We start from the raw sequence: 21,982 nt of genomic DNA, 5'->3' as shown, positions 1-21,982 counted from the left end.
TGCAGTGTGTATCCATCTATAGACTAGTCTGGCAGATAGATAATAGGATAAGCATGGAGATGTTTGTCTACAAAGTTCCCTGTAAGCATGATGGCTGTTTACACTAGTGATTCTCACCTGCGTTTCCTTTGTGCAGTCCAAACCTGGATCTGGGCATCATGGGCGACGCACACGCCTCCTGCACATTCCCTCCATCCACATCCTGGCCTCTGTAGAAGAGGAGATAAACGCTGTCAGTGTGTGCATTTTTTTTGTTTTTACGTGTGTGTACAGTGCATTCGGAGAGTATTGAGACCCCTTGACTTTCTCCACATTTTGCCTTCTTTACAGCCTTATTCTAAAATGGATTAAAACATTTTTTTTTTTTTTCAATCTACACACAATGCCCAATAATGACAAACCAAAAACATGTTTTTTGAAAATTGCAAATGTATAAAAAAAATACAAAACTGAAATATCACATTTACATAAGTATTCAGACCGTTTACACAGTACTTTGTGTACCTTTACAAATCATGTCCAATCAATTGAATTTACTACAGGTGGACTCCAATCAAGTTGTATGCAAGCTACAATCTGCAATATTAAAGCTGATCGAGAATGATCAATGGAAACAGGATGCACCTGAGCTTAATTTCAAGTCTCATAGCAAAGGGTTTGAATACCTATGTGAATAAGGTATGTTCTTTATTTTTAATACACTTGCAACGATTTCTCAAAAACTATTTAGGCTTTGTCATTATGGGGTATTGTGTGGAGATCGATGAAAATAAATATTTGTTCGCTCAGCAAGGCTGTAAAGTAACAAAATGTGGAAAAAGTCAACGGGTCTGAATACTTTTCGAATGCACTGTATGTGAGTTTGTGTGATATATTCTGTGCGTCTCTTCATACAAAGATCCTGTTTACATTCTGGTTAACTTTAATGTCTGTTTTTTTGTACAAGAGATTTGTAGCTACACACTGAACAAGGCTGCAAAGCCAAAACGTCTGAGTACACTATCCCTGATCTAGTAACAAAAAAATGAAGTAAGCTTTGTGATATTTTTATTATTATTTATTTATTTGTACCTTTATTTAACTAGGCAAGTCAGTTAAGAACAAATTTTATTTTCAATGGCGGCCTAGGAACAGTGGGTTAACTGCCTGTTCAGGGGCAGAACGACAGATTTGTACCTCGTCAGCTCAGGGTTTTGAACTTGCAACCTTTCGGTTACTAGTCCAACGCTCTAACCACTAGGCTACCCTGCCGCCCCTTTGAGTGCGGACCCATTACACTTTTTTGCTCATCTGAATCTACAGGTTTTACACACAAACTAAACTTCTGGTAGAGCGCAATGGTTACTTATTGATTAACTCCATCAAAATAAAATGGACCCAATAAATTACACATGACCCAATAAAGAGACAAAAGCATGTGGACGCCTGCTCGTCGAATATCTCATTCCAAAATCATGGGCATTAATATGGAGTTGGTCACCCCTTTCTGGGACGGCTTCCCCCTAGATGTTGGAACATTGCTGCAGGGACTTGCTTCCATTCAGCCACGAGCATTAGTGAGGTCGGGCACTGATGTTGGGCGATTCGGCGTTCCAAAGTTGTTCGATGGGGTTGAGTTCAGGGCTCTGGGCAGGTCAGTCAAGTTCTTCCACACCAATCTTGACAAAGTATTTCTGTATGGACCTCGCTTTGTGCATGGGGTATTGTCATGCTGATACAGGAAAAGGCCTTCCCCAAACTGTTGCCACAAAGCTGGAAGCACAGAATCGTCTAGAATGTAATTGTATGCTGAGGCATTAAGATTTCCCTTCACTGGAACTAAGGGGCCTAGCCCGAACCATGAGAAACATCCCCAGACCATTAATCCTCCTCCAAACTTTACAGTGTGCAATATGCATTCGTGCAGATAGCATTTCTCCTGGCATCCACCAAACCCAGATTTGTCCATCGGACTGCCAGGTGTTGAAGCGTGATTCATCCCTCCAGAGAACACATTTCCACTGCTCCAGTGTCCAATGGTGGCAAGCTTTACACCACTCGTGTGCGGCTGCTTGGCCATGGAAACCCATTTCATGAAGCGTCCGACGAACAGTTCTTACGCTGATGTTGCTTCCAGAGGAAGTTTGGAACTCAGTAGTGAGTATTGCAACCGGGGTCAGACCATTTTTACGCGCTTCAGCGGTTCCGTTCTGTGAGCTTGTGTGGCCTACCACTTCGCGGCTGAGCCGCTATCGCTCCTAGATGTTTCCACTTCACAATAACAGCACTTACAGTTGACCGGGGCAGCTCTAGCAGGGCAGAAATTTGACAAACTGACAGTGCCACATTGAAAGTCACTACGCCCAAGGCCATTCTACTGCCAATGTTTGTCTATTTAATTTTTTATTTAACCGTTATTTAACTAGGAAAGTCAGTTAAGAACAAATTCTGCCTTGAACTGAACTGCCTTGTTCAGGGGCAGAAGGACAGATTTTTTTACCTTGTCCTTTTACCTTACCCTAAATAAATATTCTGTTTTTTCTTAAATAGTATGTGCCGGTTTTCGAGAAACATTAATCCTACTCCTGTACTTGTGCGTCAGGGAATCCAGCCCTGAAGGAAATAGATTAGTTCCACCAAATCTAAAATGTCACTGCCTTTATCCAAAAGTAATTCCTTACACCCGGCTCTACGCAAGTTGTATATTACGCTTGCCATGGTACATTCTATAAATCCTACAGTGTATTGGTGTTTTAGCTGCTGGGTGGAGTGGTTGTAATGGAACGTGACGGGGTGTGACACTCACACGTTGCCCTCGATGCTGGTGGCGTGGGTACAGACTTTGATGGAGGGGTCCCAGCCACAGAAAGGATCCCGGGACAGCACACACTCGGCACAGCTCCTGTAGTAGGAGCAGTTGGAGGCCGGGACCCTCACCACGCCTTCGGATGAGCCCACAAACACCACACCCTGTGGGGGGGGGGGGGGGGGGGGGGGGGGGGTGTGAAGGATAGCGTTAGTGCTAAGTCGCTAATGTTAGTGTACAGCTGAGGTCACCAACCTTTTCTGAGTTTTGCGTCCAAAAGCAAGCCGAGATCTACCGCCCAGATTTTTAACGTTAGTTTTTATTTTACTGAATTTAATAGCCTGCATCGAATGGTCAGTCTATGGGTAGGGAGGGAGGGAGCAGCGATGAGGCTGCCTCTCACGGGACTCACCTTCCCTCCACTCTCCCTTCCTCCGCTGAGAAAAGGGGACAGTCTTCCAGCTGATGGCGAAACTCAAGTCGCACTGCATTCTTTTCTTGCCTCGAGCAGCATTTCATGTTACTCCTATGACCAGAGAAAGTTACATATTCCTCGATTTTAACAAAGACAAGCCGCTAATATTAACAAGGCAAGCTTATCGGAGCACTTTGCTGTACTCATTGATTGCAGCTGCAGTAGAAATAATGTTTTTTTTGGCGGGGCTTATATATATTTTTATTACTTATAAAAACAGCAGATTTTTTTCTGTATTCACTGAGTCTCTAGCTAGTCATGATTTTAAAAGTTTTGAAATCTCACAGCATCAATTTTGCTGTGTGTCCAAAGCTTGATCTGAGCTATCTGATTGGCCAACGGTAGGCCTATACGTGCAATTGATTTGTTCTCTGGGCCTGCCGGGTAGGCGGAGATCTCCCGTCAGACACATAAAATGCTTCAAAATGGGAACCTTTTCCTTCCCGGCGTTAGGGCTGCTGATTGAAGTGCACCTACCACCAACAGCACAAAAAATAAAAAATAATAATAATAATTTAGTTTTTTTGGAAAGCAAGACTATTGTTTTTTACAGAAATGCTTGGTGTTCGACTAGGAATGCTTTGGAAGTCAACCCGGTTGGTGACCACTGGTGTACAGCTATGGCAAACAACATAGGGGGATAAGGATAGAAACATGTTAGCATTAGTATACACTTACAGTGCCTTGCGAAAGTATTCGGCCCCCTTGAACTTTGCGACCTTTTGCCACATTTCAGGCTTCAAACATAAAGATTTAAAACTGTATTTTTTTGTGAAGAATCAACAACAAGTGGGACACAATCATGAAGTGGAACGACATTTATTGGATATTGCAAACTACAAATAAAAAACTGAAAAATTGGGCGTGCAAAATTATTCAGCCCCCTTAAGTTAATACTTTGTAGCGCCACCTTTTGCTGCGATTACAGCTGTAAGTCGCTTGGGGTATGTCTCTATCAGTTTTGCACATCGAGAGACTGACATTTTTTCCCATTCCTCCTTGCAAAACAGCTCGAGCTCAGTGAGGTTGGATGGAGAGCATTTGTGAACAGCAGTTTTCAGTTCTTTCCACAGATTCTCGATTGGATTCAGGTCTGGACTTTGACTTGGCCATTCTAACACCTGGATATGTTTATTTTTGAACCATTCCATTGTAGATTTTGCTTTATGTTTTGGATCATTGTCTTGTTGGACGACAAATCTCCGTCCCAGTCTCAGGTCTTTTGCAGACTCCATCAGGTTTTCTTCCAGAATGTTCCTGTATTTGGCTCCATCCATCTTCCCATCATTTTTAACCATTTTCCCTGTCCCTGCTGAAGAAAAGCAGGCCCAAACCATGATGCTGCCACCACCATGTTTGACAGTGGGGATGGTGTGTTCAGCTGTGTTGCTTTTATGCCAAACATAGCGTTTTGCATTGTTGCCAAAAAGCTCAATTTTGGTTTCATCTGACCAGAGCACCTTCTTCCACATGTTTGGTGTGTCTCCCAGGTGGCTTGTGGCAAACTTTAAACAACACTTTTTATGGATATCTTTAAGAAATGGCTTTCTTCTTGCCACTCTTCCATAAAGGCCGGATTTGTGCAATATACGACTGATTGTTGTCCTATGGACAGAGTCTCCCACCTCAGCTGTAGATCTCTGCAGTTCATCCAGAGTGATCATGGGCCTCTTGGCTGCATCTCTGATCAGTCTTCTCCTTGTATGAGCTGAAAGTTTAGAGGGACGGCCAGGTCTTGGTAGATTTGCAGTGGTCTGATACTCCTTCCATTTCAATATTATCGCTTGCACAGTGCTCCTTGGGATGTTTAAAGCTTGGGAAATCTTTTTGTATCCAAATCCGGCTTTAAACTTCTTCACAACAGTATCTCGGACCTGCCTGGTGTGTTCCTTGTTCTTCATGATGCTCTCTGCGCTTTTAACGGACCTCTGAGACTATCACAGTGCAGGTGCATTTATACGGAGACTTGATTACACACAGGTGGATTGTATTTATCATCATTAGTCATTTAGGTCAACATTGGATCATTCAGAGATCATCACTGAACTTCTGGAGAGAGTTTGCTGCACTGAAAGTAAAGGGGCTGAATAATTTTGCACGCCCAATTTTTCAGTTTTTGATTTGTTAAAAAAGTTTTAAATATCCAATAAAGGTCGTTCCACTTCATGATTGTGTCCCACTTGTTGTTGATTCTTCACAAAAAAATACAGTTTTATATCTTTATGTTTGAAGCCTGAAATGTTGCAAAAGGTCGCAAAGTTCAAAGGGGCCGAATACTTTCGCAAGGCACTGTACATGAACAAAGGAACAAACTGATTTATTGGGTATTATTTACAAGAACGATTCATTGAAGCAAATTTTGACAATCTTGGTTGAAGCGTGTTGCTCTCAACACTGGGGTTGTGGGTCAAGGTCACGTACTGAATATAAGCACTTCTTCAACCGATAAAACTGTCTGCTAAATAACCATATTTCAGGTTCAGTCAGAGAACAAAGATTCTCTGCGACGTGTGTTGTGACCCCTACGTGACATGTACAGTACATTATGTCTTAGCTACATAAATAAATTATGATTTCAACAGACAGCACGCGCATGGTGAACCAGAACCACTGCGCACACACACTGAACCATACTACACACACAGGCGCGCTGATCCAGAACCATACTGCGCACACACGCTGATCCAGAACCATACTGAGCACACACGCTGAGCCAGAACCATACTGCGCACACACGCTGAGCCAGAACCATACTGCGCACACACACACGCTGAACCATACTACACACACGCATGCACAACTTGAATACATTTGTCACACTGAAGCGCAGCGTCATGAACACACATCCTAGACAGACAGCTCTACAGCTTATTTCTCTCACTCGCTCTCTTGTGCAGCAGATCCGAGAGAGAGCGGGCTTATCGGTGCTAATACCATGGCCTTCTCTACAGTCATCCTGCCTCGGACACACCGTCCTGCAAAACCTTACCAGCTTCTGTTCATTTAGCCTACACTATGGTCTACAGTGTACACTTAACAATAGTAAAAAAACAGTGATAAAAAATTAAATTGTATTTGTCATCAGCATTTCATTATTTATGAGGAAGGCTGTTAGATAAAACCTTGAAATATTATATGCAGTGGTAATAAAGATGTTTAACAGAGTTTCTGCGTGTGTAATTGACTTTGTGTCTATTCCTTGCTAACCAACCATCTCGCACTTCACAGAAGGCATGTAGCCATTAAGTGACACACACACTCCCCAGGCCATGTCCACCTGTCAGTCACCAGCAGATGTGACGTGATTGGTTTAGACCTCTGGGCATATTGGTGGGGTTTGAGAGCAGACAAACCCAGCGCACACACAGGAATGTGACAGGCGAAGTTAATGTCAAGGTTACATCTCCTGAGAGCTTTGGCAACAGGGAGATTCACTGTTTGCATCGTTCGCGGCTGAAGTGCTAATGTTAAGTGCCAGAAGGCCCCTGTGGTGTAGAGGCCATTTCAAATGTAATGTGACAGCGAGGCGAGGGTAAAGTGGGATGAGTACCTGACTTGAGATAGAGAATACCTAATGACGAGAAAGGTACCTTGGCTATTGAGAGCAGGAGGTTCTTCACGGCCTGAGGCTGCTCGAAGACCTGGATCTCCTCAACGATGTGTGCACCCTTCTCCAGCAGCACTGCTTTGTGGAGGTAGCCCGATTCTGAAAGCAAGGGTTTGAGCAGAAATGACTAAACACGGTAATGGTGCATACATGTACCGAGTGACACATTGATATTTAGGTCGATTCCGGTTGAAAACAACATCCAGTACCTGTGAGCAGGAAGAGGACGGTGTAGTCCTTGCCGTTGGCAGCCTGTACACGTTGGGTGACCACGTGGCTGTAGCGCTGGTCAGGTGACACCATGGTCAGGCTCCGCCCCACAGGGTGTACGCTGTCGTCCGCAAGGAAGTTCTCTTTGACAAAGCGAAGGGTGTTGTCTGAGGCGTTGTGCAGGCCACACTGAGAGGAGGGAGAGAGAGGGATTTTAAATCCAGCTGTATGCCAATTGGCCTGTGTGGGAGTCATCCACAACAAGTAAGCTAAGGAGATTGAAGAAACTTTGAATAAAAGAAGATTAAAGTCGTAAAATTCCGATATCACATTTGTTATGCCAAGTTAAATGTGTGGAAGTTTCTTCTTCGTTGAACATCAAACCAGGCCACGCTTATGATCTTAGGCATGGCTGATTGATCCTCAATGCAATACACATCATAGGGAGACAACACCATGTGTAAACAAATCAGAAACGTAACTAACATTTACCTAGGCAAGGATAAACAAGGCATTCACCCGGCATTGTTTGGTCTGAGTAGCTTTTGTTCCATTGGGTCTTCAGAAGTAGTTTTTAATTCTTAATTATATTTTCCTTTCATCCAATCTCTTTGAAGAAGTCAATTTGCTAACAAGCTAATTTATTTCTGCTGACCCTCAGGGGACCTCTTGTCATTTGAGACGGAGACACCGCTTACCTCTCCCGGGTTGGCGACCTTTTCCTGAACCCGCATGCTCCACCGTAGCGTGTCCCGATTCAGGACCTTGTAGTTGCCTGCAAAAACTGCTTTGATGTCGCCCAGGCGGAACGCACACACTGCCGACCGCCCTGAGTTCACTGACCTAGTAGTGCACAAACATCAAAGACACTTGCGGTCACAACCGTGCTACAATCTGGTAGCAGCTAAATAAGTAAAAACTTGGCAAAGGAACATGTCATGCAATTTTTTAAAGCCCAAACACACTTCTTGTTTCAAAAAGCCTCAACATGCCAACTAGTTAAAAAAAATGTTTTTAAAAAAGGTGTTCTTGTTGGACAAATGTTTTTCTGGGATTCAAATATAATTTGGAGTTCATAATACTATACTATAAATGACCGGGACTGGTCATTCTCTAGCAAGGTACAGGTAACACCAATATTCTTAATAGTGTGTTGGCCACCACGGGCAAACAGAACAGCTCCAATGCTCATTGGCATAGTTTCTACAATTTTATTAGAGGGATGCAACACCATTTTTTCAGAAGAAATTCTATAATTTTTTTGTTTTGTTGTTGATGTGGTGGAAAATGCCGTCTCAGGCGCCGCTCCAGAAAGTGTTAAATTGGGTTGAGATCTGGTGACAGACCTGTAAGACCTGCTAACAAGAAACAACGGTTGCCATTCGTACAGGAGATGTCAGATGACTTAATCCCATTCATAGCGAATGTCTAAACTACTGACCACTGAGAGCTGAAGATGCCGAAGAAGAGAGTGTCGTCCACTGGGGCGCCCTCAGGTGGCGGGAGGGTGACGATGTCCTGGATGACGTTATAGGGCAGCTCGTTGTCAGACTGGCACAGGAGCTGGGCTTTGGCAAAGGTGGTCCAGCGTCGCTGCAGGGTACGCTGGCCCCCAATGTCACTCTGGGACAGACAGGAAATGGTTGAGAGGATTATTAAACACGCATCTTGCACACACTCAAAGTACAACCACACAATAATGCATCTCTTACCGTGCAGACTTGGGCGATGCGAGATACAGTGAACTTGTCGATGAAGTCGTACTCCCGGCCCACCTCGCTGAAGAAGAAATAGATCTTCTCCTCACTGGGGACGAAGTTGGAGCTGATGAAAGTGGGATCTGGAGAAAAAGATTGAACAATTGGCTAGACTAATCGAGAGATAAGTGTGTTACTGAAAGCTTGTTAGGCAAATTAATTAACAAAGGAATCATTTGAACGCAGTCCAGACGTATTGGTTAGGAGGCTTAACCAACACCAACAGACTTATAAACTACTTCCTTAAATGTAGCTCTTTAAAATGCACATTTCCTTTTAGCTGTACTTTGTGGAATAGGTCACATGTAGAGTACCAGTCAAAAGTGGACACACCTACTCATTCCAGGGTTTCTTTATTCTTACTATTTTCTATATTGTAGAATAATAGTGAAGACATCACAACTATGAAATAACACATATGGACTAGTAACCAAAATAAGTGTTAAACAAATCAAAATATATTTAGATTTGAGATTCTACAATGTAGGGGGGGGGTGCAACTCAATATTAGGAAGGCCGTCCTAATGTTTTATACACTCAGTGTATGTAAGCGCCTTGGGGATGTGTGTAATACATCATGAGTAGTTTGTTGCAGACACGTACCCTCCAGCCAGCCCAAAGTGTCATCCAGCTTCAGATCAACATGGCTGCCCTCGCTGAGGTGGCGGGAGATGACCGGACGGTTTCCCATGTAGTCCGCTACTGTTCCAGTGTACAGCTCTCCATCTGAACACACACACACAGTGAGTGTCATCCAGTACAAGGCATGTGAATCTGAGTCCAATACCTTTATTAAATGAGAGTTAAAGAAATGTACTGGCTTTGGATGACAACAAGGTCATGGTCAGAGGAAAAAAATAACATTATTGAACAGTCCGTGCATGTAATCATTATGTAATGTACTGGAAATGGCCATGCACATCAAGACACAATGCCTTAGCAGGTGACAAGAGATTCTGTCAAGACGTGAAATTTATTGCAAGGGACATGACCCAAATACAAGATGTGTGCATTGTTAACCATTAACCTTGCATTGTACGTCTCAGCTTTCATAACAGCAAGCTTTGCTGGGGACAGATTCTCACAACCTGTTGTGACAGGCGTAATGACTATTTATGAAAGTCATATCCAGGGATATTTAAAACATCCCCCTCTTGGTCAGTGAAATCACAATCTCGAAAACATAAACTGTTAATTATGGCCAATGAAGTAGCCAATAAGCCTAATCAGGATACATATGTAAATACATATCTTACCCATAAACCCCCTCCACCAGGTTCTGTAAATGTTTGCTAGCAGTCACATGCCGCCCACATAAAGGTAAAGACATCAGGCCAAGGGTTTATGGGCAATATTAGCATCTGCTGCTCCTCTCTCTCAAACACCATCACAGATTAAAACGCCACCACATTACCACCACCTACACCGCACACTACTCGTAACCCCTACCCTACAATGAGATGAGACAAATGTGACGACATCGAAGAGACTAAGAATCCCACATGGATCCCTATCCCCCTAGGCACTCCTGTAGATCTGAAAGGATTGAATTATTTTTTAAAGCAATGTTTTTAATTGCTTGATGTTGCCTTCTCATAGGTTGGGTGAAATTTTCACCATACAACTCAGACCTATCAAATCCTTTCAGATCTAAAAGGAGTGTATACCATAACATGTCTGATATCATTGGTTGGTAATGGCACACTTCTTGGAGAATGTTTAAAGCTATGATGTCATCATTGCCCATAGCCAATTACATTTCCTTGTCTAAAGGCTTTGTCCTGTGGTTCTTTAACTACCCTCCGCTTCCTGTGAGTCATCTCTTACCAACGGTGATGGCCGAGTTACGTTGGTAGGGGTCATAGGGGCAGCGACCTCTGCCCTCCTCTGGCTTTCCGCTGGGGCTTGTTACCAGGGAGAACGTCTCAGAGTTCTATAGGGAAAAGAGCAGAGTAGAGTGAGGCCTGGAAGGAAGCAGAAGTAATTCCACTACCTAAGAATAGTAAGTGAACTTTTACTTAACTAGGCAAGTCTGTTAAGAACAAATTCTTATTTACAATGACAGCCTACCGGGGAGCAGTGGGTTAACTGCCTTGTTCAGGGGCAGAAAGAGATTTTTACCTTGTCAGCTTGGGGAGTCTATCCAGCAACCTTTCGGTTACTGGCCCAACACTAACCACTAGGCTTCCTGCCGCCGCAGTAAAGGCCCCTTAACTGGCTCAAATAGCCGACCAATCAGCCTGTTACCAACCCTTGGTAAACTTTAGGAAAAAAAGTTTTGCCAAATACAATGCTATTTCACAGTAAACAAAATGGCAAACTTTCAACACACTTATAGAGAAGGACATTCAACAAGCACTGCATTTACACAAATGACAGAGAAATTGATGATAAAAAAGATTGTGGGGGCTGTTTTATTAGGACTTCAGTGCGGCTTTTAACATTATCGATCATAGTCTGCTGCTGGAAAAACACCCCCTGCTATATTGTGGATAAAGAGTTGCCTGTCTAACAGAACACAGAGGGTGTTCTTCAATGGAACCCTCTCCAACATAATCCAGGTAGAATCTGGAATTCCCCAGGGCAGCTGTCTAGGCCCCTTACTTTTTTCAATCTTTAGTATCGACATGCCACTGGCTTTGAGTAAAGCCAGTGTCTATGTATGCAGATGACAACACTGTACACATCAGCTACAACAGTGACTGAAATGACTGCAACACTTAAAGCTGCAGTTAGTTTCAGAATGGGTGGCAAGCAGTAAATTAGTCCTTAATATTTTAAAAACTAAAAGCATTGTATTTGGGACAAATCATTCACTAAACCTCACCTAAATCTCACAATGAATCATGTGGAAATTGAGCAAGTTGAGGTGACTAAATGGATTGTAAACTGGCATGGTCAAAACATATTGATACAACAGTAGTTAAGATAGGGCAAAGTCTGTCCATAATAAAGCGCTACTCTACATACTTAACAGTACTATCAACAAGGCAGGTCCTACAAGCCCTAGTTTTGTCACACCTGGACTACTGTTTAGTCGTGTGGTGAGGTGCCACAAAGAAAGACAAAGAAAAATGCAATTGGCTCAGAACAGGGCAGCACGGCTAGCCCTTGTATGTACACAGAGAGCTAACAATAATATGCATGCCAATCTCTCCTGGCTCAAAGTGGAGGAGAGATTGACTTCATTACTACTTTATTTATGAGAGGTATTGACATGTTGAATGCACCGAGCTGTCTGTTTGAACCACTGGCACACAGCAAGGACACCCATCCATACCCCACAATATTTGCCACAAGAGGTCTCTTCACAGTCCCCAAGTCCAGAACAGACTATGTGAAGCGCACAATACTACATAGAGCCATTACCACATGGAACTCTATACCACATCAAGTAACTGATGCAAACAGTAAAATTTTATTTTAAAAAACACCTTATGGAACAGCGGTGACTGAAGCAACACAAACAAACATAGGCACAGACACCTACACACACACGATAACATACGCACTATACATAGATTTTTTTTGTGTTGTAGATATGTGGTAGTGGAGTAGGGGCCTGAGGGCACAAACTTAGTGTGTTGTGAAATCTGTTGAGAATGTATTGTAATGTTTTTAAAAATGGTATAACTGCCTTATTTTTGCTGGACCCCAGGAAGAGTAGCAGCTGAATTGGCAGGAACTAATGGGGAAAAAATACACCAAATTACTCAAGAGGGAGCCAAAGTTATGAGTTTAGTGCGGTTTTATCTAACATCATAAGTTAGACGCGCGACACTGGACTCGTAATTAACCACGAGTGATACTGTAGTCAATGAATCTTGCTACAATGGCCAAGGTTAGCAAAGTGTAATTTTGAACCTTGAAATTTTGCTGTGTCCACTTTCTGCTAATTGACCATTGGCTCATGAGGGTAAATACTTGATTAAGTGGCTTGTACTTCCTCGGGGATACACTTCCAGTGTAGCAGCTAAAAACCTGCAAGTGCTACACTGCTAGAAACCATTACCTCGATGTAAAACCCACCCAAATATAAAATGGTTAATAAAGACAAAGGCAGGCCTCTGAGGCTAAAGTACGCTTTGTTCTAGCTAAGTATATAACGTATATATTTTTTTCAATCATGTATACCACAGACACATACAAGTGTTGCCCTGTTTTGGGCATCATTATATGTGAGGGATGTCCTGTGAGTGGCCTGGCTGGCGTTGGCTATGTGAGTGTAGTACAATAAAGCTGTCAGCATCAACATGACCAGAGTTAACACAGGCTTGACTGGGGGTTACTCGAGGATCCATTTTCTTAATCATCACACAGAAATGCTCTTCCACACACACACACACACACGGTCTGCACAACGCATCACCGGGGGCAAACTACCTGCCCTCCAGGACACCTACACCACCCGAGCCACTGCCTGTTCACTCCGCTATCATCCAGAAGGCGAGGTCAGTACAGGTGCATCAAAGCTGGGACCGAGAGACTGAAAAACAGCTTCTATCTCAAGGTCATCAGACTGTTAAACAGCCACCACTAACATTGAGTGGCTGCTGCCAACACACTGACTCAACTCCAGCCACTTTAATAATGGGAATTGATGGGAATTGATGTAAAATATATCACTAGCCACTTTAAAACAATGCTACTTAGTATAATGTTTACATACCCTACATTATTAATCTCATATGTATACGTATATAGTGTACTCTATATCATCTACTGCATCTTTATGTAATACATGTATCACTAGCCACTTTAAACTATGCCACTTTGTTTACATACCCTACATTACTCATCTCATATGTATATACTGTACTCGATACCATCTACTGCATCTTGCCTATGCCGCTTTGTACCATCACTCATTCATATATCTTTATGTACATATTCTTTATCCCTTTACACTTGTGTGTATAAGGTAGTAGTTTTTGAATTGTTAGTTAGATTACTTGTTGGTTATTACTGCATTGTCGGAACTAGAAGCACAAGCATTTCGCTACACTCGCATTAACATCTGCTAACCATGTGTATGTGACAAATAACATTTGATTTACTCAGCCAGTGGGCATCAGACTAAGGGGACGAGCCAGCAGAGTACAAAAACATTGCCGGGGCTGGTCGTTGAGCTCAGTACCGCACATAACTGGCTCAAGAAATTATCAATCTCGTGTGAAGCACCGGCACGCACGTTTCTGGGCCAAGAAAATGACCTACTGCCGTGATGTGCTTGACACTAATGTCTTCGCCATTGGATAGCGAATATCTAATGTGGGTTTACTGTACAGCCCATGACCAAGCACCATTACCCTCTTAACAGAGTTGGAGAAGATACTCAGAGGGCTGGATGGAACAAAAACAATACAGAGAGGATTGAGGGAGGCGGTCACAGAAGGAGAGCAAATAGGGATAAACAACCAATAAAACAAGTTAGAGTGATCTAAATGTAAGATTGTGTGGGAGGAACAGTAAACATGTTCATTTCTTGCTGTCCTCACTGTATTTGTCATTGAGTACACTGAATCATACATTTGGTGACGATAAAGCTCGCTTTTAATTTGAATATGGTGTATGAGAAAAGTATTGAGGAAATAATACTATGTAGGTGTGGGTTCCAAAACACTGTACAAATATATGTCATGCCAGTAAAAGCAAATTACAGTTAGAGAAACGTGGAAAGAGAAAAGGATTGCTTCGAAAGAAGAGCATCTTACGATGTAGGTGCAGCGTGGGCTGAAGGCGAAGGTTCCACAGGCGTACATGTGCGTGGAGTTCAAGAACTGCAGCACCCGGATGAAGTTGGGACAGTCCGCCTGAAGGGGGGGCAGAAAGAGAGGGAACACAAGACAGAGAACGTGTTAAGACGGTGCAAATAACTAGGAATCGTCCTTAGAAATGTGGGTGCAGGGCGAGATGGAGAAAGCGGGTAGACAGTGTTGTAAAACATTTTCCTAATCCTGGTCCTTGTGGTACACTGTGTGCTACACAGTTGGTCACTCCAGTCTAAACAATACTCATGTTCTAGGAATTGTAGAATATAAACGTTTTGCCAAGTTTGATAGGCGATAGCCAAACCTAATAAATAAAACTTCAAAACCCAGTGAACTTCAGAACCAGAACTGGGTGACCCTGCAGAAAAGCTTGGGTCAGTCTGTCTAGAGAGAGCAGGTCAGGGGGAGGGAGCACCGTTAGCACCAGTGAGCTAATAGCTCTGGTAACCCTGATCTCATTACTTAGTTTTAAATGGGGCCACACGTGGAGGCTTACTTCAAGGGAGGCCTACATTACATTAAAGGGACTCTCCGGTACTCCTGTATACTTTTAGCCGGTAGGTGTGAAAGTAGCGCTCACGAGCCAAAAGCAGTTCATCAATACAGTGTCTTTGGAAAGTATTCAGACCCCTTGATTTAATCCACATTTTGTTACGTTACAGCCTTATTCTCAAATGTATTCAATTGTTTTTTTCCACCCTCCTCAATCTACACGCAATACCCCATACTTGAATTATGAGTGGAGATCGAGAAATTAAAATAGTAGCTCTTTTTAAAAACGTGTCCATCAAAACATAACACGCCATTGCGTTTCGAATTGAAGATGCTTCAAATGTGGCTAAACCCATTGCCACGGATGCTAGGTACAGGCCCATTCTGTAGGTCTGCTAATCCCGATTGGCATAAGACCATCTGGTATCGACTTCCTCCTTTTGTATCGCTGGCACATTGACGGCCAGAAAGACGGTTAAAGTTATCCAATTAAATAGCTAAACAATTCCATTAGAGAATTACAGTCTTGGTGGGGTGGCTGTTGGTGGAATGCAGTGACAGCTGTGCCTCCAGTAAGTAATGCTTCTCCTCCCATTACTAGACAGACCAGAACCCCCGTGCACAGCCTCATCCTATCCCCGCACCTACTTGTGTTGTTGTATTCATTTCTTATTCTAACGGATTAAGGTATAAATCGATGTTCAAATGAAGTGCCATTGAAAACTCTTGCAATGGAAGCCCCGGATATTGACTCAGGGGCCTAAACTGCCCGTCTAAGACCAAATCTAGGGGAAACAATGGCAGCATGCGGCATTAATAATGCTAATGAGTGGATTGGCTGAGCTAGGGTTAACTTGCCTTTTTCTTGCCCTTCATGGAGCATTCATCCAGGTCCTTCACTGAGGGGGACCAGTCCAACTGGGAGAAGAATGGAGGGAGAGAGGTCAGTGTTAAGACTGTTGAACCAGCTGTGTTTGTGTTTCAGATGACAACCGCTGAATTAAACCACTGGAAGGGGGACATTTTCTCCAGTGTTGAATATTTCCAATACAGCCTGTATGAACTGTAGGGCTTAGGTATTTTCCAACCAAATCTGGTGGTCTTATGCAGGAACTTACAGGGTTTATACAGATTCATGAAGTCTCAAAGCTGATCATACTCATTAACAACTTTTTGATTAGACGGGTGTAAACGTCAATGGTAAAACGTCCCCCCCCCCACCTTGCTCCTCATCACAATGAGATCCTCCTGGCTGACATCCAATGAGAGCACTGCATCCCGCGCTCCCACAAACAACGCGTCTCCGCTGTCGCTTAGCAACAGTGTGGTGGTGTTGCCGACGTCCGAGCTGTCGAAGTGGCTGAGAGACCTCCCGGGTGTACCTGTTGTGCAAGACATGAAAGTGGCAGGCGTTAGGTTTCCCTTTCCCATTCAAAATAGAGCGCATACAGATACAGTTGAACCTTCATATCATGCAGACTTCCACACGAAGCAACAAGTATTACACGGCTCAGATAGTTGGAACATGCTGTCGACACCAAAGGTTGTGGGTTTGAATCCTGCATAAACTATCCATGTTGGATTGGAGTCACTCGTAAATGGTCAAAAATAATATTCACATAGGCCTACGTTCTCAGCAGCAGAAACGTAACAAAACTCAAACGACTCTGAACAGAGGGCATTTAAAAACATGACAATACACCGGTCCTCAAAGACACTACATTAAGGGTTATGTTAAAATAGACTTAAATATAGATGATATATTATTAATATCCCAATACAGTCCACACCCAGCATCCAAACACCCAGAAAAATATATTTTTGACTGCTCTCACCACAAGAGGGCAAACTTGGCACTGAACGTAGGCCTTATAGCGTAGCCTACATAAGAAGCCTACATATTTTTAAGCTTTGAATAAATCATTATTCAGCACAGAATATTTAGAAAGATTTAGGATTAAGTCTAATCCAGGGAAAGTAAAATGGAAAAAGTGTCACTCCAATGGTTCAATGTTGAACAACTGCAGCTATTTTCACACGACGGCATGAAATATACTGGCGTAATAATTAGCCTACATTAACCTGCTCAGATGGAGTGTCGAGACAGAACTGACATTTCAGGAATTTCTTCCTCTTTTCATTAACCTTTTCCATACAATAACAGGGGGCGGCACCCCCTCGTTCCACGCTCCAATTTCATTTGGACTGGAGGCCCTCAAGCAGGGCGCTATGAAAGATGGGAAATAGCACGTGCACATAGTACTGAAGAACGCCCAGAAACTCTTAAAGACCATCCCCATGGCGTTTAAACAATTACAGTAAATCAACCCACTTGCCTATTACGTAGAGCCATTTCAAACTCTCTGTAGGAATATTCTGGAAAAACCTCTCTGAACACTGAACAGGGTTGTCATGATTGAATTCCCTTCCAACATGGGGATATGCGAGTGAGTGAGAGACTCAATAGATGGCAGGTTGTGTGACCTTGTAAGGTCATGATTTTGACTTTCTGTAACCCCTACTAGTCACGTCAAAGACTAACACAGTTAAGATGATATGGCACAACATGACAGCAAAGACAACATTTTGGTGTAGCATAATTAAACAAACATGGTCAGAGAAATTGTCAAACGTTTGAAATGTTTTATTGTTCTGAAAAGAGTTGTGCTTTTTGCCTCCAGCGAACAACAATCAACCTAACCTCTCTCAATCAGAATATTGGCTACTTCTCAAATGCTACCAAATCAAAATCTTGCAGGACTGTCTGGAATTATACATTGTATTATGATGGTGTGATTCTCCGTCTAATCAAGACTTGGCAGCAGAATTTTAGACAGAGGCTCTACAGAGGGCATGAGCAGATGACGAGCATAATCCTGTGCTGTCGCTATGGTTTCCATACCCGTGGCACCATTGGGGACAAAAAAAATGGGTTGTGCTTGGATATTAAAATGGGCACAGACCTACACTGACAGCTTTGTGTTGTTCAGTGATTGTGAAAGGTGCCTGTGAGCTGATGAATAATGAACAAAGCCACTTCCTGCTTGAGGCAGTATCGCTAGAGAGATGAGATCTCTGGGTTTTCTAAGCAATGCGATAAAGACATTTACAGTGATGCGATAACAACAGCGGAAACATCGGTGTACCGCGGCACAATTATAGGAGCTACTGTCTACGTGAACAGAAACAGGCCATACTTAAAACACGACCACACATACAGTGCAGCCGGAAAGTATTCAGACCCCTTGACTTTTTCCACATTGGTACATTACAGCCATATTCTAACATGGATTAAAACTTATCAAGCTATACACAGTATCCCATAATGACAAAGCAAAAACAGGTCTTTAGATTTTTTTTAAACAAATCACATTTACATAAGTATTCAGACCCTTTACTTAGTACTTTGTTGAAGCACCTTTGGCAGCGATTACAGCCACAAGTCTTCTTGGCACAAGCTTGGCACACCTGTATTTGGGTAGTTTCTCCCATTCTTCTCTGCAGATCCTCTCAAGCTCTGTCAGGTTGGATGGGGAGCGTCACTGCACAGCTATTTTCAGGTCTCTCCAGAGATGTTCGATCAGGTTGAAGTCCGGGCTCTGACTGGGCCACTCAAGGACATTCAGGGACTTGTCCTGAAGCCACTCATATGTTGTCTGGCTGTGTGGTTAGGGTCGTTGTCCTGTTGGAAGGTGAACCTTTGCCCTAGTCTGAGGTCCTGAGCACTCTGGAGCAGGTTTTTGTCAAGGATCTCTGTACTTCTCTCCGTTCATCTTTCCCTCGATCCTGACTAGTCTTCCAGTCCCTGCCGCTGAAAAACATCCACACAGCATGATGCTGCCACCACCATGCTTCAGCGTAGGGATGGTGCCAGGTGTCCTCCAGATGTGATGTTTGAAATTCAGGCCAAATATTTTAATCTTAGTTTCATCAGACCAGAGAATCTTGTTTATCATGGTTCGAGTCGTTTAGGTGCCTTTAGGCAAACTCCAAGTAGGCTGCCATGTGCCTTCCATCTGGCCACTCTACCATAAAGGCCTGATTGGTGGAGTGCTGCAGAGATGGTTGTCTTTCTGGAAGGTTCTCTGGAGCTCTGTCAGAGTGACCATCAGGCTCTTGGTCACCTCCCTGAACAAGGCCCTTCTCCCCTGATTGCTCAGTTTGACGAGGCGGCCGGCTCTAGGAAGAGTCTTGGTCGTTCCAAACACTGTTTTCAATCAAATTGATTTAGAATCCCTTTTCACATCAGCAGATGTCACAAGGCGCCAGACAGAAACCCAGCCTAAAACCCCAAACTGCAAGCCATGCAGATGGAGAAGTGCAGTGGTTAGGAAAAACTCCCTAGAAAAGCAGGGTCCTTGGAAGAAACCTAGAGGAACCAGGCTCTGAGGGGTGGCCAGTCCTCTTCTGGCTGTGACAGGGGGAGATTATGAGTACGTGGCCATTTAATGCCAGATTGAACATCTTGAGGAACAAAGGTTCATTGATGACCAGCGGGGTCAAATAATAAAATCATAGTGGTTGTTGAGGGGGAAACAGGTCAGTACCTCGGGAGTAAATGTCAGTTGGCTTTTCATAGCCGAGCATTCAGAGTTCGAGACAGCATGTGCGGTAGAGAGAGAGTGAGTCTTGGGGACCTTTAATGCTGCAGACATGTTTTGGAACCCTTCCCCAGATCTGTGCCCGACACAATCCTATCTCAGAGCTAAAAGGACAATTCCTTCGACTTGTTTTTTTGCTCTGACATGCACTGTCAACTGTGGGACCTTATATAGACAGGTGTGTTCCATTCCAAATCATTTCCAATCAATTGAATTTACCACTGGTGGACTCCAATCAAGGTGTAGAAACATCTCATGCATGATCAATGGAAACAGGATGCACCTGAGCTCAATTTCGAGCTTCATAGCATAAGGTCTAAATACTTATGTAAATAAGGTACTTCTGCTTCATCATTATGTGGTAATGTGTGTAGATTGATTGAATTACATATTTTCCTCATCAATTTTAGAATAAGGCTGTAACCTAACAAAATGTGGAAAAAGTCAAGGGGTCTGAATACTTCGAGTGCACTGTATAAAACAGAGGTGTATGCACACATGCATAGGCCTACAAAATGGCCTCAAATTTAACACACAGGCCTTGATTTAAATACCTCACTGTATACATTGCGTGTATGTGTGGATGCCTGACAAGTACATCAGTACTTAATTGTTCTACAACTTCTGCTTGACCACAGAAGCAATGATATCCAGAAAACTGCTGTTATCCGTTACAATGCTCCTGTCAAGAGAACGTATAAGCCCTAGGGCATCAGTAGTTAGGTCAGTCTACGGTTTTCGCTTTCATATTCATAATTTCCAGCACATTAACTATAAACACAAAATTATGTGGACACCCCTTCAAATTAGTGGACTTGGCTATTTCAGCCACACCTGTTGCTCTGGCCATGCAATCTCCATAGACAAACATTAGCAGTAGAATGGCCTTACTGAAGAGCTCAATGACATTCAATGTGGCACCGTCATAGGATGCCACCTATCCAACAAGTCAGTTCGTCAAATTTCTACCCTGCTAGAGCTGCCCCGGTCAACTGTAAGTGCTGTTATTGTGAAGTGGAAACGTCTAGGAGCAACAACTGCTCAGCCGCGAAGTGGTAGGCCACACAAGCTCACAGAACGGGACAGAGTGCTGAAGCGTGTAAAAAAATCGTCTGTCCTCGGTTTCAACACTCAGTACCGAGTTCCAAACTGCCTCTGGAAGCAACATCGGCACAAGAACTGTTCGTCAGGAGCTTCATGAAATGGGTTTCAATGGCCGAGCAGCAACACGCAAGCCTAAGATCACTATGCGCAATGCCAAGCGTCGGCTGGAGTGGTGTAAAGCTTGAGCCATTGGACTCTGGAGCAGTGGGTATGCGTTCTCTGGAGTGATGAATCGATGAATCCCGATTCACCATCTGGCAGTCAGACAGACTAATCTGGGTTTGGTGGATGCCGGGAGAACACTACCTGCCTGAATGCATAGTGCCAACCCCATCGAACACCTCCGGGATGAATTGGAATGGGGACCAACTACATATTCATTTCCATGATTTTAGAATGAGATGTTCAACGAGCAGGTGTCCACATACTACATGGCCAAAAGTATGTGAAAATAGTGCGTTTCTATGTTTTGAGGTAAAAGATAGCGGAAGATAATGGTTTCCAATGACAATGGTGTGGTATTGTGTGATTTTGACCAATTATGAATAGGTATTGCCTACTAATTGGTTGATGATTTAAGTATTTACAATGACACCATCTTTTTACTAAAAAAACTGAAAAGTTCCATTTTCAAATATGTCAATGATGGGGTGGTGCTGGATATGAATGAAACATTGTGACATTTCCCTAGTACACCACAAAACAGTGACAACATTAAATGACACTTGAAAAGTAATGACTGAGTGAACCAAATTAATAGAACTAGGAAATTCCTCAAAACCAGACAACGGCCAAACTGATTATATTGATTAGGCCCATTTCACACTTTTCACAGAAACTGTGCTTTTTGAAGAGTTGAATGCATTTGTTCTGCTTTTGCCTGGCTTGCCGGGTTCACAGTTGTCAAGACACATGACTGGCGGACAAGACTAGTTCTGCTTGAACTCTGAAGAGCAGCTTCTGATTCAGTACGTGATATATAGTAACCTTTTAAGGGAACAGTCCAAAGTTTGAACTTTGAATTCCCTTGCATTGAAGACAAACTCTGGGTCCACAAATGGTAAAGCAATTTTAATAATTGATAATAATAATAATAATAATAATTAATAATGTTTTTTTTTTTTTTTTTTAATTTTTACCCCTTTTTCTCCCCAATTTCGTAGTATCCAATTGTTGTAGT

General features: G+C 43.1%; 1 protein-coding gene across 4 annotated transcripts in view; it reads right to left on the bottom strand.

Annotated features, from left to right (window-relative positions):
• The window catches only part of LOC110496312 (semaphorin-4A), a 48,846-nt gene that overhangs the window by 2,182 nt on the left and 24,682 nt on the right, over positions 1–21,982 (bottom strand). For all 4 annotated transcript variants that reach the window (XM_021572134.3, XM_021572135.3, XM_090208730.1 and 1 more), the window contains exons 3-14: positions 16,319–16,479; positions 15,956–16,015; positions 14,549–14,647; positions 10,662–10,767; positions 9,438–9,560; positions 8,790–8,917; positions 8,519–8,700; positions 7,776–7,920; positions 7,077–7,266; positions 6,851–6,966; positions 2,786–2,949; positions 118–209 (exon numbers count right to left, since the gene is read on the bottom strand). In XM_021572134.3, coding sequence (XP_021427809.3) covers positions 118–209; positions 2,786–2,949; positions 6,851–6,966; positions 7,077–7,266; positions 7,776–7,920; positions 8,519–8,700; positions 8,790–8,917; positions 9,438–9,560; positions 10,662–10,767; positions 14,549–14,647; positions 15,956–16,015; positions 16,319–16,479 — 1,566 coding nt within the window. The remainder of the gene's footprint in view (positions 1–117; positions 210–2,785; positions 2,950–6,850; positions 6,967–7,076; positions 7,267–7,775; positions 7,921–8,518; positions 8,701–8,789; positions 8,918–9,437; positions 9,561–10,661; positions 10,768–14,548; positions 14,648–15,955; positions 16,016–16,318; positions 16,480–21,982) is intronic.

This window comes from Oncorhynchus mykiss, chromosome 18 (assembly GCF_057628025.1).
Source record: "Oncorhynchus mykiss isolate SJ-2025 chromosome 18, ASM5762802v1, whole genome shotgun sequence".
In the NCBI taxonomy this organism is placed as follows: Eukaryota; Metazoa; Chordata; class Actinopteri; order Salmoniformes; family Salmonidae; genus Oncorhynchus; species Oncorhynchus mykiss.
The sequence above is the reverse complement of the archived record's forward strand: the minus strand, read 5'-3'. Positions and strand labels throughout refer to the sequence as shown.